The 17348-nt window shown below is 51.2% G+C and overlaps 1 protein-coding gene across 4 annotated transcripts in view; it reads right to left on the reverse strand.

The window, feature by feature from the left end:
- Positions 1–2837: 2837 nt before the first annotated feature.
- The window catches only part of Limk1 (LIM-domain containing, protein kinase), a 33821-nt gene continuing 19310 nt past the window's right edge, over positions 2838–17348 (reverse strand). For 2 of the 4 annotated variants that reach the window (NM_010717.3, NM_001305875.1), the window contains 12 exons: positions 17117–17323; positions 15989–16094; positions 15713–15879; positions 12629–12812; positions 12006–12092; positions 10984–11115; positions 8902–8961; positions 8592–8657; positions 6646–6802; positions 4708–4763; positions 4292–4449; positions 2838–4184 (listed from right to left, as the gene is read on the reverse strand). In NM_010717.3, coding sequence (NP_034847.1) covers positions 4022–4184; positions 4292–4449; positions 4708–4763; positions 6646–6802; positions 8592–8657; positions 8902–8961; positions 10984–11115; positions 12006–12092; positions 12629–12812; positions 15713–15879; positions 15989–16094; positions 17117–17323 — 1543 coding nt within the window. In that variant the 3' untranslated portion in view covers positions 2838–4021. Of the gene's footprint in view, positions 4185–4291; positions 4450–4707; positions 4764–6645; positions 6803–7281; positions 8658–8901; positions 8962–10983; positions 11116–12005; positions 12093–12628; positions 12813–15712; positions 15880–15988; positions 16095–17116; positions 17324–17348 lie in introns of those variants that run through there. The other 2 variants (NR_131247.1, XM_006504396.4) reach the window with 2 other exon arrangements.

The raw sequence follows: 17348 nt of genomic DNA on the forward strand, positions 1-17348 counted from the left end.
CCGGCTGTCCTGGAACTCACTCTGCAGACCAGGCTGTCCTGAAACTCACTCTGCAGACCAGGCTGGCCTGGAACTCAGAGATCTGCCTGTTTCCGCCTCCCAAGTGCTGGGATTAAAGGTGTGCAACACCACTTCCCAGCTTCATGTAACTTTTATTTTTATTTTTTTTTATTTATTTATTTATTTTTTTTTTAAAGATTTATTTATTTATTATATGTAAGTACACTGTAGCTGTCTTCAGACGCACCAGAAGAGGGCATCAGATCTCATTACAGATGGTTGTGAGCCACCATGTGGTTGCTGGGATTTGAACTTCGGACCTTTGGAAGAGCAGTCGGGTGCTCTTACCCACTGAGCCATCTCACCAGCCCTTCATGTAACTTTTAAAGATAGGCTCTCATGAAATTTGGGCTGGCCTCACACTGTGTAGCTGAGGATGACCTTGAACTCCTCTTCTGCCACCTCCTGTGCATCAGCAATACAGGCTTGAATCACCACCGTGACCAAAGGCTTCTTCTATGCTAGGGTAGCACTCTACCGAGACACACTGCTAGCATTTTCCCCTTTATGCTTGAACAGTGCGCCATGTAGCTGTCTGGCCACCAACTCACTATGTAGCTGAGGATGACCTGGACCGTCTGAGCTTCCTACTTTTACCTACAGGCTTCACTGCAGGATTACGCAGGTCCCACCACCGGCTTCCTCTCCAGGAAACCAGTAAAGTAAATCCTCTCTTAGGGTGATTTTGCCAACTGTGCTTGGTAGTTTTATATTAATTTGATGTAGCTTAGAGTTGTAAGAGAGGAGGGAACTCCAATGGAGGAAATGCCTTCATTCAAGCAGCAAGGCTGTGGAGCACTTTTCTTTTCCCCCTTATTATTTATTCATTCATTTACTTATATCTCATGTGCACTGGCATTCTGCCTGCACTCATGTCTAACTGAGGGTGTTGGACCTCTTGGTACTGGAGTTAGACAGTTGTGAGCCTCCATGTAGGTGCTGGGAGTTGAACCCAGGCCCTCAGAAAGGGTAACCGGTACTTTTTTTTTTTAAGATTTTAAAAAAAGATTTATTTATTTATTTAATGTATATGAGTACACTGAAGCTGTACAGATGGTTATGTGTGAATTGAAGTCAGGACCTCTGCTTGCTCCGGATTTATTATTGTAAGTACACTGTAGCTGTCTTCAGACACACCAGAAGAGGGCGTCAGATTTCGTTATGGATGGTTGTGAGCCACCATGATGCGGTTGCTGGGATTTGAACTCAGGACCTTCACGAGAGCAGTCAGTGCTCTTACTCACTGAGCCATCTCGCCAGCCCCAAACCCAGGGCTTTCTGCACGCTAAGCCTACACTCTACCAATTGAACTGCACCCCCTGACATTCTTTTCTCCACCTCACTCCACCCGATCTTTTTCCAGATAGGGTCTCCATCTCTGGTTGAAATTGGCTTTAAATTCAGACAGCCTGTAGTCCTACCTCAGCTGCCAAGTACTGGTGTTACAGGCGTGTACCAGTGAGCCCAGGTCCAGCCCAGCTTCTAAAAAGCCTGTGTGTGCACTCCCACACCTTGCCTGGAACCTCTCCAGCAGGCTTTTAGAAAAATATTTTTAAAACTTTGCTCTGCCTATATGTATACACATACGGTGTGTGCAGAGGCCAGAAGAGGGCACTGAACCACCCAAAACTGAAGTTACAGTTATAAGCTACTGCATAGGTGCTGGGAATTGAACCTGAGTCTTCTGCAAGGACAGTAACTGTGCCCCTCCCCTCAGCCTCGAGAGGCCTGATTCAGACCTAGTGTTTGCCACAGCTGCTAGCCCACCTAGGGTGGACCTAGGTAGTCTTTTGTCCTGTTGCATCTCTTGCTTCCTCCGAGATGCCACTACTGCTGAGAGGCTGAACCTGTTTTCCTGATGAGATCCTGGCCAAGCAAGATCCTGGCATAGTGGGGGATGCCCCCTCCCCTTAAAAATCAGACCCTAGAATTAGAGTTGAGCCTTGATAGAGAACTTTGTCTGGCTTGTTATTTCTTTCGCCATCCTTCCCATCCATCCCATCCCCAGCTTTCCTTTCAGGAACACAGTAACCCATGGCTGCTGGAAGATACAAGTAACTACTCTTTTTTTTTTTTTTTTCCTTTCCTTTCCTTTTCTTTTCTGGAGACAGGGTTTCTCTGTGTAGCCCTGGCTGTCCTGGAACTCACTCTGTAGACTGGGCTGGCCTTGAACTCAGAAATCTGCCTGCCTCTGCCTCTCAAGTGCTGGGATTAAAGGCGTGCACCACCACTGCCAGGCCAAGTAACTACTCTTAATTGAAGCATCACTCCAGCCTCTGAATATTTACTTAATTACATGTATGTGTCTGCATATATGCATACAAGTACAGTGGCTTCAGAGGCCAGAAGAGGGTGGCTGACCCTATGGTGCCCCTAAGCTACCTGATGCGGATCCCAGAAGTGAATTCCAGTCCCTTTCCAGAGCCACTGAGCTACATCTCAAGCCACCCCACATTAGGCAGGGTTTCTCTGTGCAGTCCTGGCCTAGACCTCACAGGGACCTGTCTGCCTGTCTCTCAGCACTCAGTGTGGGCCACCGCACCCAGCACCGCACCCAGCCCCACATTCGCTCTTTTTTTTTTTTTTTTTTCCGAGACAGGGTTTCTCTGTGTAGCCCTGGCTGTCCTGGAACTCACTATGTAGACCAGGCTGGTCTCAAACTCAGAAATCGCCTGCTCTGCTTCCCAAGTGCTGGGATTAAAGGCGTGCGCCACTACGCCCAGCTCGCTCTCTCTTCTTGCTTGCTCCGTTGGAGCTCTCAGACACACACACGAGGATGCAAGCCCCGCGTGGGGAGCACAGAATTGATTTTATTGTTCTGAGTTTGGGTTCATTCCTGTCATGATCACTGGGCCGAGGCAAGGAGACCTTGCCTCTTTCAGTCTTGGTCCCGCGGGGGTCTGCTCAAATTCTCTTCCATATTCAAAGTGCACTGGGAAAGCTTCACAGTTTAATATGCCCTAGATGGTCAACTGAAGCGGAGTGAAGACATGGCCCTCCCACCCCCACCCACCTAAACCAAAACAAAACAACAAAACAAAACCATCCCCCTAAACCCCCAGCAGCTGCTGCTGCAGCCGTTATGAAAAAATAATACAAACTCTTCTTAAAAAATAGATCACACAGAAAGAACTCAGAGGGCAGATGCACCCAGGGAGGGGGCGGGGCTGCCCCAGCCATGGGGAGAGGCCTGGGTGCTGAGATGACCCTGGAGGGCTGGGGTGCTGGTGGGTGGCTGCCTCCTTCCCTCTGCCCAGCCTCTGTAGTGCGGGCTGGACCCTCCTGTCAGCTGGATCCCAGGCATCGTCTGCCCTCTCCCCTGAGGGATCCTGGCTCGTCCTGAGGACTGGTACCTATTTCTCACTAAAGTGGCTTTGATCAAGAAATGAGATGGACACTAAGCAAGAGTGAGGGGCCACTGCCTGGCCACACGGGGTTGGACCTCTCTCTCTGCTTTGGGATTCAGATCCCTGTCAATACCTGATGCTACCTGGATTTCCCCAAGGGGATCCTAGCCTCCCCTTGGGTTCCTGGGCACAGAGCCGCTCCCTTGGCATTAGAGGGGCTCACTTCTAAAGCTGCCTTCTAGCCCAGCCTTGCTGGGGAGGAGCTGCCAGCAGGTGCAGTGTGCAGATGGCTGCAGGCAATGCGTGGAATGAGCCCAGCTTCCCAACCCTCTAGCTCATGCAAGACCAGTGAGGGGTTGGCCCCTGGGAGGTAAGGCAGGGCAATGTGACCGACCACGTGTGTGTGCAGCCTGGTGACTTGGGGGCCAGAGGCAGAGAGAGGCTGGGGGGCACCCTGCATGAGGGGAAAAGGCAGGTCAGGGCCTGGGTCTGGGGGATGGGTGTGGGCACCACGGCCCTGGCTGAGGGCTCCAGGCCTAGGCCACCCCTGCTGAGAAATCTGGTGAGGGTATCGTCTCCAAAGGTAGGGATGCAGATGGTGGGGCCCGCTGAGCTCAGTCAGGGACCTCGGGGTGGGCAGGCAGTGAGCTCTCGCCCCGCCGGTAGGTCTCCCAGAAGCCCCGCTCCAGTTGTTCCAGTTGTGGGCCCAGTGGCAGGTGACCAGACAAGTGCATGCGAAGTGTTTCTAGCCATTGTTCCAGCTTTACAAAAGAGGGTCTGGGGTGATAGACAGGTTAGTATCAGGGGACAGTGAGTCTGGCTTTCCCAAAGACCTACCCATCCCAAGGCTGCTTCAGGCTAGCCCCCTGACCCACCCAACTCACCTCTTTTCAGGATCCAGGTCACAGCAGCGCACAGTGATGGGGAAGAAACTTGGGGGACAGTTTGGTGGACAGTAGCGGTCCAGGAAACCCCTTACATTGAGGCCAAAGTCCATAGTGCGGGGCAGATAGTCAGGGTCTGCATTCACACGCCCGATAATCTGTTCAGTACAGAGCCCACTGGTTAGTGTAGGACCCCTGAGCTTGGGGGTTCTGGAAGCCTGCCAAATGCTCTGAGGACAGTTCAGATAGGAATAGCCAGGGACTAAACTATACCCCACTGATGCTGTGCTCTGCTTTGGGGAGCCATGTTCTAAGGGCCTGAGGACCCTGTGGACATCCAGGCTGGAGCATGGGAGGGTTGGAGAGAGTGGAGAGGAGCCACTGGGTCTGGGCACAAGGGCGGCTATGTGACTTACCTCACAGAGGACAATTCCAAAGGAAAACACGTCCACCTTTTCATCATAACTACGACCTAAACAGAGAGCAAGGATCAGCAGGGATGCAGGACTAGGCACTGTGACAGACAGGCAGGGAAAGCATGGTTCTATTAAGATCCAAGAGCCCCGAGGCACCGGGGCTGTGGCTCAGTTGACTGGCAGCTCGAGTGGAGTGTGTGAAGCCCTGGGCTCCATCCCCAGCAAAGCATAAAATGAGACACTCCTGGTTCCGCGTGGGACCCATGTGCTATCTCAAACACCTCTTTTCTTTTTATTTTATTTTTTAAGGATTTTTTTTTTACCTTATGTGTATTAATGTTTTGTCTATATGTGTGTGTGTGTGTGTACAACATGTGTGCTTGGTGCCTGTGGAAGCCAGAAGGCATGAGAGCCTCTGGAAATGGAGTCCTGGATGATTAGGAGCCGCCATGTGGGTGCTGGGAACTAAACCTCCGCAGAGCAGTAGAGTGGGTGCTCTTATCAGCTAAGCCACCAGAGCCTGCCTGTTTTGTTTTCAGACAGGGTCTCACTAGGTCGCTCTGGCTGGCTTTGAACTCCTCATCGTCAGGAAGGCCGGCCTGGAACTCATAGAGACCCACCTGCTTCTGCTTCCCCAGTGCCAGGATAAAAGATACACAACCAACATATGCCAATTGTCTTGGTGTTTTTGAGATAGGGTCACACTCTAGCCAGGCTAGCCTGAAGCTCACTGTGTATCCCAAACTGGCCAGGAATCCTCCTGTTTCATCACCCTGTCATCACTGGGATGACAGATATGTGTTAACACACCTGACTTGTGTGCTGCTGGAGACGGAACCCAGAACTTTCTGTATGTTAGACAATTAATTAGCCACACCTGCAGCCCCTTTTCCCCTAAGACAGGGTTGTATAGCCTTGGCTGTCTGTAGACCAGGCTGGCTTTGAATTCACAGAGATCTGCCTGTCTCTCCTAAGGGCTGCACCACCACTACCTGGCTATAAATACCTTTTAAAAAAAGACAAGGCCTGGTCTGGTGGTGGTGGCACATGCAAGCAAGGAGTGGAGGTAAGCAGATCTCTGAATTTAAAGCCAACCTGCTCTACAGAGTGAGTTCTAGGACAGCCAGAGCTACAAAGAAAAACCCTGTCCTGAAACGAAAAAAAAAAAAAAAAAAAAAAGACAAAGTTTGGCAGAAATGGTGGTACATAGCTTTAATCCAGCACTCAGAAAGGAGAGGCAGGTGCATCTGTGAGTTCAAAGCCAGCCTGACCTACACAGTGAGTTGCAGGACAGCCAGAACTACATAATAAAGAAGAGCTATCTCAAACAAAACAAACTGAAACACAGCGAATACATAATCAGACAGAGATAAAGGCAGAGGAGCTGGCGTGCTCACAATCCCAGCACCCTGGCCAGTGTGCTTACCTGACACAGAGAAGCCCTGGGTTCTATCCCAGCACCCCACAGACTCAGCACGGGGTGGCTCACTCCTACAATCCTAACTAACACTCTGCAGCCAGAGGCAGGAGGACAGGAGCACAAGGTCATCCTTGGCTAAATAGTGAGTTGGAGGCTAGCCTGTGCTAAATGAGAAAAGGGCCCGCTAGGTGACGATTTTGGAGTTCAGCCCTAGGACCCACATGAGGGCAAACAACTTCCTCCTACAAGGTGTCTCCTGATGTGCGTGTGTGCAGGCACACAGTGTGAAAACCACACCCAACACCCACCCGAGACTAAACAAAGGAGTGTGGTAATGTAAAGATGAGGTGGAGGCTGGAGGGAGGCGGCCACAAGCCCAGAAAACCCTAGCTGACCCTTGTCAACTGGAGGGAAACAAGAGAAGGGGATACAGGATCCTAGGGAAGTAAACCGGCAGAGAGGCAGCTTGTGGGGTAGCTGCTGCTCCTCCCCCTGGGACTCCTGGAGCAACCACTCACCATTGATCATCTCTGGCGCCATCCAGTAGGGGTTGCCCACCACTGTGTACCGCTTCTTGCGGTCCGGCTTCTTAAGGCTGCGTAAGTCTTCAGACTGATTCTTTTCATCGATCATGAGTCGAGCCAGCCCAAAGTCGGCCACCACCACGTTCCTATTCTGGAAATTTCATAAGGCAGGCTGAGACCTGGTCGTCTCTCTGTTTGGTTCTATTTGGGATCCTTTCCATATAATCCCATAGAGGGCACAGAGAATACACCCCAGATACCAGGGACCTGTGTGGAGGAGGGTACCTCCGTCTGTCCCAGCTCTTTGCAAATGGAGCTGCCTAAAACTTCTGGAGATTCCAGTGAGGGGCTAGAGGTGTGAGTCAGAGGTAGAAAGCTTGCCTAGTATACCCCCAAGTCCCTTGTAAGGGGCTCGAAGCATGGTTTCATAGTTATCTTAGAATCTTCCAGTAAGGGATTAGAGTATGGCTCAATAGAATTCTGGCTTAGAATTTCCCAGCAAGAAATTGGAGCATTACAGCCCCTGCCTAGAATCCCCCATGGAGGGGCTGGGGGCGTGGCTCAGTGGTAGAGCACCTACCTAGCAGGCTCAGAAAACCAAAAACAAGTGATGGAGGCCCAGCCGGCACTTTCACCTGAGGCCAGAGTGGGTGGGGGTGGGGGTGGGGGTGGGCTCAGCCTCTTCCCCATCTGCTGTCCTTGTGACGCTTTCTCCAGATGACTGTCCTGTGACTTAGATGGACCCTTCCCTTTGGGGTAAGCCTGATCCTCTTGGGTCCTGATGGCTCTCCCTTTCCAGGTGTTCCTCATGAGTAGGTGACACTGAGGCTGTTGAAAGGGATGCAGGCCACCAAGGCCAAGCAGGACCCATAGAGGACTTGTTCAGCTTACTTTCATGCCACCAAATGCTCCGAGTTTTGTGGGTCACCCTCAGGATGTTCCACAGCCTGGTTTCTCTATCTTGCTGGGCAGCCCCAGCAGATAGTACCATCTTCTGTGCAGTGTCCTCGGCAGACTGATAGGGCTTAGAGGACACTAGGGACCTAAAACATCAGAGTCAGGAACTAAAGTACTGAGTTTGTTTAGATTATAGCTCTATGCAGACTGGTTGGATGGTTTACAGAACTTAGGAAATGTTGTTGAGCGTGTGTGCGTGTGTTATTGGGAGTTGAACCCAGGTCATCTCATAGGCAAAAGTTCCATTGCCAAGTCATGCCAGCTGCAACTCCCTGGGGGATTCTAGGCAGGTGCTCTACCACTGAGCCACGCCCCCAGCTCCTCACTGAGAGATTCTGGGTGTATGCTTTCCTCAGCCATGCTGCCTGGACTTTTTTTTCCCACTTTGTAATTTCAGACCGGGTCTTGCTAAGTTAAGTTGTCCAGGCTGGCCCTAACGTGGGTCTGTAGCTCATGCAGGACTCAATCCTACATTCGCCTTCAGTTCAGATGATGGCTACAGTGGTTTATTATGGGAGCAGGACTCTAGGCACTTGCTCCCCAGTTTGGGCCAGTTCCTACTTTCTGTAGAACACCAACCTGTAAACTTGGGGCTGATTGCCTCTTATCCTCTTGGCCTCCACGGACATGCCTCTGCCAAGTCTCCAATTCAAGAAGTCTGCCCAGATGCCCCTGCCCACACACTGTTGCAGTTGTTGCTGCTGCCTGGGTAGCCTGGGCTACCTCAGGTGGTGTCTGTGAAGGCTGCAGTAAAGGTGGGGCTTTTCATTTTGAATCAGTCTTCTCTTCTCTGACCTGTTAAACCCTTGCACTGCTGGTCTGAGGATTGCTGCCATGGTATAAACGGCAGAGCCAGGGCTAACCTGGTCTGCCTTGGTACTTTTCACCTGACCTCTAGTGGAAGCCCTGAAAGGAGCAGCTCCTAGGTCCCTTCTTCCTTCAGCACAGCTGGCTGCCCAGTGCTGCTGGGCCCCACTGCTCACCTCACGGACCAGACAGTTGTGGGAGTTGAGGTCTCGGTGGATGATGTTCATCGAATGGAGGTAGGCCTGAGGGAACGGAAGGAGGCTGTCAGTGGATGTTTAGTTAACAGACTATCTTAGCCCTACCTCTGGGGCTCCTTCCTCCTATCCGCTCGTAAGCTGATGGACTCTAGGCACCTGCTCTATCGCTGAGCGGGACCTCGAGCCTTCAGTGGGGGAGTCTAGACAGTCCTCTCTCTACATGGCTGCCCCCTCACAGCTTCCCCATAGGTTCTGCTCCTCATGGCAGAGTGAGTGGCAGGTCACTTACCATCCCTGATGCAATGTCCTTGGCAAAGCTGACCCTCTGACTCCACGGGTACTGGCTGTCCTAGGGACAGGGAAAAATGGCTAGGATGGAGCCAGGCAAGTGGTGGGCTGGGGGGATGGCACGGTGGCATAGGAATGGGGACACCGGAGTCACAGGCACAAGTGTGTCGGTCTGAGGGCTCCATGTTCTCCTGTATCTATGGCTGCCTGCTAACACTTATCTTCCAAGAGCTGTGACTACTCTAACCCAAGGTATTGTTTTTTATGGTTTGTCAGAGACAACTTGGGGGAGCCTGTTCTCCCCTTTTGCCATTTGGGTTCCAGGGATCAAAACCACACCATTAGGTTGGTGCCAAGCCCTGCTGCCTGCTGAGCCATTTCACTGGCCCTGGTTTTGATTTTTTTGGGACAGGATGCCCTATGTTGCCCAGGTTGGCTTTGAACTTTGCAGTTTCCTGCGTTGGCCTCAGGGCTAGGATTATAGATTCTTTTTTTTTTTTTTTTTTTTTTAAAGATTTATTTATTTATTATATGTAAGTACACTGTAGCTGTCTTCAGACACTCTAGAAGAGGGAGTCAGATCTTGTTAGGATGGTTGTGAGCCACCATGTGGTTGCTGGGATTTGAACTCAGGACCTTTGGAAGAGCAGTCGGTGCTCTTAACCGCTAAGCCATCTCTCCAGCCCCCAGGATTATAGATTCTAATGGCATCTTTTCTTCACAGAACTGATTTCACACGCTAAGGGGTCATGCATGTTCTCCTGCAGTTCCCAAACTAGCTATCCTGAGCAGTGACCTGTGTGGCTGTTGCCCTGTTAGCTGTTGATTTATGTACCTCTCCAGGGCCCACAGTATAAACTACGGCCCATGAATCCATTATAGCAAGTAGTGAGGTAAAATATTAACCCTCCTGAACACTTTTTTATTTATTATATTAGTTTATGTATATGTGTGTGTGTGTATAGGGGTATGTACCGGTCTCAGCATGTGTGACATATGACAACTTGTTTATTCTCTCCTTCTACCATGTGGGTCCTGGAGGCTGAACTCAGACCGTTGGGCTTGGTAGCAGGCATTTTTACTCTCGGAGTCATCATTTAAAAATTTTTTAAAATATTTATTTATTTATTGATTTTGCCCCCTCTGAGTCATCTTGCTGGCCCTTCTACCTTATTTTTTGAGGGAATGTCTCACTGAAGCTAGAGCTGCTAGCTGTGGATAGGCTGGCCGGCCATTGGTCCCCGGAGGTCCTGCCTCCAACTCCTCAGTAATGGAATAATATGTATAACACCACCATACAATGCTTCCTACCCCCCCATGCCCCCCTCCCTCCCACCCCCAAGGGTTTCCTCTTTGTAGCCCTGGCTGTCCTAGAACTAGCTCTGTAGACCAGGCTGGCCTTGAACTCACAGAGATCCTGCTTCCATCTCCTCAGCGATGGGATGACCACGTGGTGCACACCACCACGCGGGACTTTTAAGTGGTTCTCTGGGGTTGAACTCTAGTCCTCATGTATGGGAAACAAGCACTCTGCTCACTGGGTCCTCTCCCCAGCCCCCATTTCACGTTTCCACATCAAGATGAACCAACGTTCAGTCAAGCTGAAGGTCCAACCATCCACCTGCCCTCTCAGTGCCAGTCACTGGGAGATGGGGCTCTGGTTCTGCTCTGGTTTGGATGTGCGGTGACCTCAGAGGCCATGTACTAAAGGCTCAGTCTCTAGCATGGCACGGGTGGGAAGTGATGTAGCTTTTCAGAGGCAGAGCTAATGGAGAGGTCTTAGGTTATTGGCGGTCACTGCCCTCTTTCTCCCCAATCCCCCTTTCTTACTTTTTTTGTTTTGGTGTGTGTATTTAGAAAGGGTCTCATTGTTTATGTAGCCCTGGCTGGCATGGAACTCGCTCTGTAGACTGGACTGGCCTTGAACTCATAAGACCCACTGGTTTCCCTCGTGCTAGGATTAAAGGGGTGGGGCCTACATTAGGTTTATGCAGTGCTTGGGATGGAAGCCAAAGTCGCATGTATGCCAGCTTAGGCCAGCACTCTACCAACCAAGCCACACCCCAGCCCCAACCCTGCTCACCATGTTCTTGATGATGCCCCGCAGGGTGCCGCCCTTGATGTACTCTGTGATGAAGTTTAGCCGCTTGTCCTTGTAGAGCACTCCGATGAACTTGAGCACGTTAGGGTGCTCCAGGCAGCGCATGACCTTTACCTGCAGGAGCACACACAGGCTGGGCCTGGACCTTCTTCCCTTGCTCTGCCCTGCCTAGACAGCAGGGCACCCAGTCTCCTCTCACACGGGGAGCCACCGTGTCTTCTGTTTAAGAGTCTCTCTCAAGCCCTGAGGTAGTGGTGGTGGTGGCACCAGCCGTGGCGCACACCTTTTAGTCCCAGCACTCAGGAGGCAGCGACGGATCTCTGAGTTCAAGGCCAGCCTGGTCTACAGAGTGAATTCCAAGATAGCCAGGGCTATACAGAGAAACCCTGTCTTGAAAAACCAAAATCAAACCAAACCAAACCAAACCAAACCAACCACCAAACCAACCACCACTATCACCACCAAACAAACAAACAAACACAAAACGTGTCTTTCATAGCTCAGACTGGCCTTGAACTAGCTATGTAGCCACAGAAGTCTTTAAACCTCACACCACCATCTCCCAGGTGCTGGGACAACAGATGTGTAGCCAAGGTCAGTTTTGGCATTAGAGCCTAGGGCTTTGTGCATGGTAAGCAAGCATCTACCAACCTGCACCTGCAACCCATGGCTGTTTCTGACTTTTGTGTCTCACATAGCCCAAGCTAGCCTAGAACTCTCTATGTAGTTGAGAAAACCTTGATCTCTGATCTTCTTGCTTCCATCTTCCAAGGGCCAGAATTATAGAATGTATTATAATGCCTGGCATGTGTGCATAGTGCTGGGGATTGAATCTGAGTCCTCTAGCAGGGTAGGCAACCCATCTACTAACTGAGCCCCACCCACGGCTTATGGCTGCCCAGCCCCAGTGAAGCCTGAACCCTCTCACCTCTTTCACGGGTGGTGTGCTCCGTGCCACCCCTTTGCATTGGGGAGGGGAGTAATCATGTGACCTCTGCACTGACCTCCTTGAGGAATGTCCTCTGGGTCTCCTCATCAAACCGGATAAGTTCCTTCATCACCATCACCTCGCCTGTTTCTCGGTGTGTCACCTATGTTGGGGATATGGAGGTGCAAAACTCAAGGCCGAGTGGGATGCAGTAACATGTGCCTCTAACCCCAGTCACTTGGGAGGCAGAGTCAGGAGGACCCCATGTCCAAGGCCAGCCTGGGTTATCTAGTGAGTGTGGGGCTAGCCTGGGCAACTTAGTGAGACCTTATCCCGATACGTAATGAAACCAGGCCTGCTAGTGCATGAGTACGACCCCAGTACTTGAGAGGTTTACGTAAGACAAGATCAGGAGTTCAAGGTCATCCTCAGCTACAGAGTGAGTTCAAGGCCAGCTTGAGCTACATGAAGGAGACTTTGTCCTTAAAGACAAACCACAAAGTTCTCAATCTGTCCATGTAAAATCTCTTCCCTCTCAATAGCTCAAAGAAGTCCAGAATAAGGAGTAAGTCCAGCCCTAGGATAAGAGCATAGAATCTAGACATCCCTTGTGTTGGGTTCCTGGGGTGGGTGTGGGTGGGGCAGTGGGAGGGAAGAGGGGGTCAGAGGTCACCCAGCCTGCCCTCCCCATTTGCATACCTTGATGGCCTGGCCAAAACAGCCCTTGCCCAGCACTTCCCCATGGATGAGATCAGATGGCCGGAAGATTCGGTGTGGTCGGCAGACCACTCGGAGGGATTCGGAGCGACCCAGGTCCTTGCGCTGGGAGGCTGGAGAGGCTAGTGAGCTGGTACCCGGGGACGTGTCAATACTGCAGCTCCTCCTGGGGAAGGTACACGGGGCCCAGTGCCATGGGAAGGTGGCATCCGGCTGAGACACTGCCTGACTCCTCCTTGCAAAAGCACCTTATTAACCAGTTGCTGCTCATTCCCTAATAGGGAATTCTAGGAGTAGGTGGTCCAGCCTGGTGTCTTGGGGGTAGCCACACAGTTCATTAGAAGGTGCCCACGGCCTCCTCTGCTTGGAGGCCCGGCTCATGCCCTGCCTGAGAGGACCATTGCATTGCAGCACACACGTGTCCCTGCTTATGGTCTAAGTTCAGGACAAACTGAGAGGAGGGAGCACTTCCCTTTGACAGTACAACCTCTCAGAACACTGCTGCACACACCTTAAATCCCAGGATTTTGGTGGCAGAGGCAGGTGGATTTTCAAGTTCAAGGCCAGCCCTAGTCTACAGAGAAAGTTACAGAATAGCCAGGTTTACACAAAGAAACCCAGCTTCCAGGAAAAAAGGAAGGAAGGAAGGAAGGAAGGAAGGAAGGAAGGAAGGAAGGAAGGAGACAAAGAAAGATAGAAAGACAAAAAGCAGCTATCATCCCAGAAGGAAACCCTTCAAAGGGCTTCTCCAAGAGTCCTGGAGAGGTCCCAGCAGAAGCAGGACAAGGGACAGGCTACCACTGACTCTCCTGTCCTTCCCTTTGCTTCTTCAGGTTTAAGGACAGAGGACTCACGACTCCTGCTCCCTGGATCACTGCTGCAGACCATGAGTCGACTCTGACTTGACATTGTGCATCAAAGCCCTCATCCTGGACCATGGTCATCTCTGTGGATCACACCACTGTGTGGTGACGACCGCTCAGAGGAAGCCTCTAGGCATGGGAACATGTCAGAGCCTCCTGGCACACCTGATGCCCTTGAATCAGCCTGTCACTAGGTCCTACAGGAAGTCAAGATGCTAGCCTGTGTCCTGTCTTCTCTACAGCTTCAAATGAGCCTTCATTATTAAGGTAGTAAAAGAGAGGAGGAAGAAGAAGAGGAGGAGGAGGAGGAGGAGGAGGGAGGAGAGGAGGAAGAAGAGGGTGAGGAAGAAGAGAAGGAAGAGGAGGAGGAGGAGGAGGAAAACAACTAGAAATCAGCTGGGTATGGTCAAGCATACTTGCAATTCCCCATGCTTAAGAGATGGAGACACAAAAACCAAGTTCAAAGCCAGCCTGGGCTATGTATGAAGCAAAACACAAAAATAAACTAAACTAAAAATTATCCAAACAAGCCAAATAATTGGGTATGTGTGGGGGAGCGAGTGCCAGAAATCACCGCTGTAATGCATTGTGGTTTCTCACGGTATATTTTTGTGTGTGCTGTATGCATGCACTTATGTGAGTGTGTATATGTATTTGTGTGCAAGCACATGGAGGCCCTGTGTTGACGTCAGGTATTTTCCTTAGTCACTCTCTGCCTTACTGTTTTTCAGACTTATTATTTTTATTTATCTGTTTGTATCTATGTGTGGGTTTGTGCATGTACCTACAATGGCTGTGGAGGCCAGATAAAGGACCTTAGATCCCTTGGAACTGGCAGAGGTGAGCCACTCAAGTGGGTGCCAGGAACCAGACTTTGGTCCTTTGCAAGAATACACACATTCTGAAGTCTCTTTTTTCCCCCTCTGAGACAGGGTCTCACTACGTAGACCAGGCTGGCCTGGAACTCAGAGATCCATTGGCCTCTGCTCCCTGAGTGCTGGGACTAAAGGTGCAAGCCACTACACCCGGCGGGCTCTTAGCTGTTAACTGCTGGTCCAGCCTCACAGCATCCTTTTGAGACAGGATCTCTTGACTGAACCCTGAGCTGGAGTTCCAGATATGCGGCCTTTTACATGGTGCTTGCAGGGCACCTCTGAACTGAGGCCTTCTTGCTGGCACGGCAAGTACTTCTACCCTGGGAGCCATCAACCCTGCACCGTCTCTTGGTATTCCCAGTGAGGAACATGACCAGAAAACGAAGGAATGGAAAAACAGCAAGAATGCACAAGCAACTTATAAAGAAAAACGAGCTTCATATTTATAATAATGAACAACGGCATGACAACATATTGCTGCCGAGCCAATGACATGAGTGGAATTTGTACCAATTCTATTTATATGAACACAACTATTCCAGAGTTGGCACAGTAAATAGGGTTTTTTTTTTGGTTTGTTTATTTTTAATAAATAGGGTCTTATGTAGCCTAGGCTAGCTTCCAACTCACTAGGTAGCCAAGGATGACCTTGAACTTCGGACCCTCTGGAGTGCTGGGTTACAAGTGTGTGCCGTCAGTCATGTCACACTTGGATGACGTGGTGCTAGGGATGGAACCCAGAGCTTGGTGTACACTAGGTGAATACTCTGACCACTGACCCAGAGCCCGGCCTTAAAACATGCTCTATCTGTCCTGCTCCTCACTGGTACCTCTGCCTACAGAAAAATGTACAGAAAACAGTCTGTTGCGCCTCTTAAGTAAACTGTAAAATTAGAGCGAAGGCCTACAAGATGGCTCAGTGGGTTAAGGCACTTGCCACTAAGCCTGACAGCCTGAGTCTGACCGGTACATAGACTCTGGGGTGTTCTCAGGGCCCATCTTGGTGCTCCCCTCCCCCACAGAGTAAAGAGCAATGTAAAATAAAAGATGTGAGCCTGCCCAGGAAGGTCGCTGTGATCCCAGCAGGGGGCACTGTTGCTGCCTCCTTCCTCAGGCTCTCACAATCCCTACGGATGCTGGCGGAGTTGAAGGGATGAAATGGAGGAGCCTGGAGTGAAGAGCACTGGCCTCTCTAGCAGAGAACCCCAGGGCAGCTCACAACCATCCAGCTGCAGAGCATCTGACACCCTGTGGCCACCAGGCACACACGCAGCGCAGAGGCACACACGCAGACAAGACACCCACGTAAAAGAAGCAGGTTGACTTACAAGACAGGTTTCTGCCGGGCAGAGCTGGCTGCCTGTCCGCTGGGAGTGTGCACCGGGGAGCTCAGGGGGCTGGGATCCGACACGGGCCCATGGCCCAGTGAGTCATGGGGGTCGTGCTCGAGGGTCAGCTGGAGCAGGCGGCTGGTCTCCTGGATCAGCAAGTCGATCTGGGGACAGGTGTGGACAGGTGAGTCTTCTGAGGTGGTGGCAGAGCTCAGGGCTGAGGCTTCTACTTCTAGCACCCCCTCCTGTCTGTCTGTGAGTCCGTGGCCCTACCTCGTCCAGCGGCACATTCCGGATGGGCGTGCCATTGATTTCCAAGATCCGGTCTCCAACGTGGATGGAATTCTTCACATCTGGGCTCATGCAGCCTGGGTCCACTCTGGGGATAAAGCGGTGGTTAGACTAGTTCCCCTCCAACCTGTCAACTTCCGCCCCAAGAGGAAAACTGAAAGCCAAGACCACCAGGTGTGTGTGTGACCTGAGGTGGAAATTGCAATATACTGTGGTTTTAGTTGTTACCTTTGACAAAAGATTTTACATGGGTGTTTTGCCTGCATGTATGTCTATATACCACATGCAGGCATGCCTGATGGCCACAAGGGTGTCTGGAGCTAGAAGGTTGTGAGCCACCACGTGGTTGCTGGGAACCCTGGTTCTCTGAAAGAGTAGCCTGTTGCTCTTAACTGCCGAGCCATCTCTCCAGCTCCAGTTTTATCTTACTATTAGCGTCTACTAACTACGTTCAACACCAGGCTTCGCTGCGCACCCTCATGCACTACAGAAGGCATCCGACCACACTTGCCCATCCCTCCTGTTCTCCGCCCACTTGCACGGCTCCCCTTACTCTTTGCTATTCTTCTTCTTCTTTGGTGACTTTTCCTTTGTTGGTGTGTGTGTGTGTGTGTGTGTGTGTGTGTGTGGCCCAATGTTTCATTACAGCTGCTCATAGCGGACAACACCGGAACTCCGGGATTACAGGCACAGGCACTGCTTGACTTAAAACATAATTGTTTTATATTCATTTATTTACTGTGTGAATATGTGTCTGTGTGTGCGCGCATGCGTGCAAATCAGAGGACTGTTGGTTTTTTCCTTCCACTGTGTGGGACCTGGGAATGGAACTTAATTTGTCAGGTTTGGTGGTAAGCATCTTTAGCTGACAGGCCATGTTGACAGCCCCTGTACTTTTTAAAAATGGGTTCTGGGGGAAGTGACCTCAGTTCCCCCTGCTTCTAGTATGTGGATACTCTGGGTCTGCACCCTCTGAACCGTGAGCTAAGAGCCATCTCTTCCCCACACAGGTTGTTTGCATCAGGCACCCTGTCACAACAGCAGACAGCTAACTAATACAATCAGGTCGCTACAACAGAGCCCCATCTGGCAGCGTGGCATTCCACTCACCCTTGGACTCGGACAGTGTGCGAATGCTCCGTGCCACATCCTGGTGGGCCGTGAGGGGGGTCGATGGAGACAGACAGGCCTCGTTTGCCATGGGCAGAGGCTGGGATAGACACGAGGGTGACTGTGTGGGGCAGGTGGGAGCCGGGTGAGTCAGGTAGGATCTGTTCGATGACTGGAGTTACCACGGTCTGGTAGTAGCACTGGCCACTGTGAACGCCATCGGTGGTGCGGA

This window comes from Mus musculus, chromosome 5 (genome assembly GCF_000001635.26).
Source record: "Mus musculus strain C57BL/6J chromosome 5, GRCm38.p6 C57BL/6J".
NCBI lineage: Eukaryota > Metazoa > Chordata > Mammalia > Rodentia > Muridae > Mus > Mus musculus.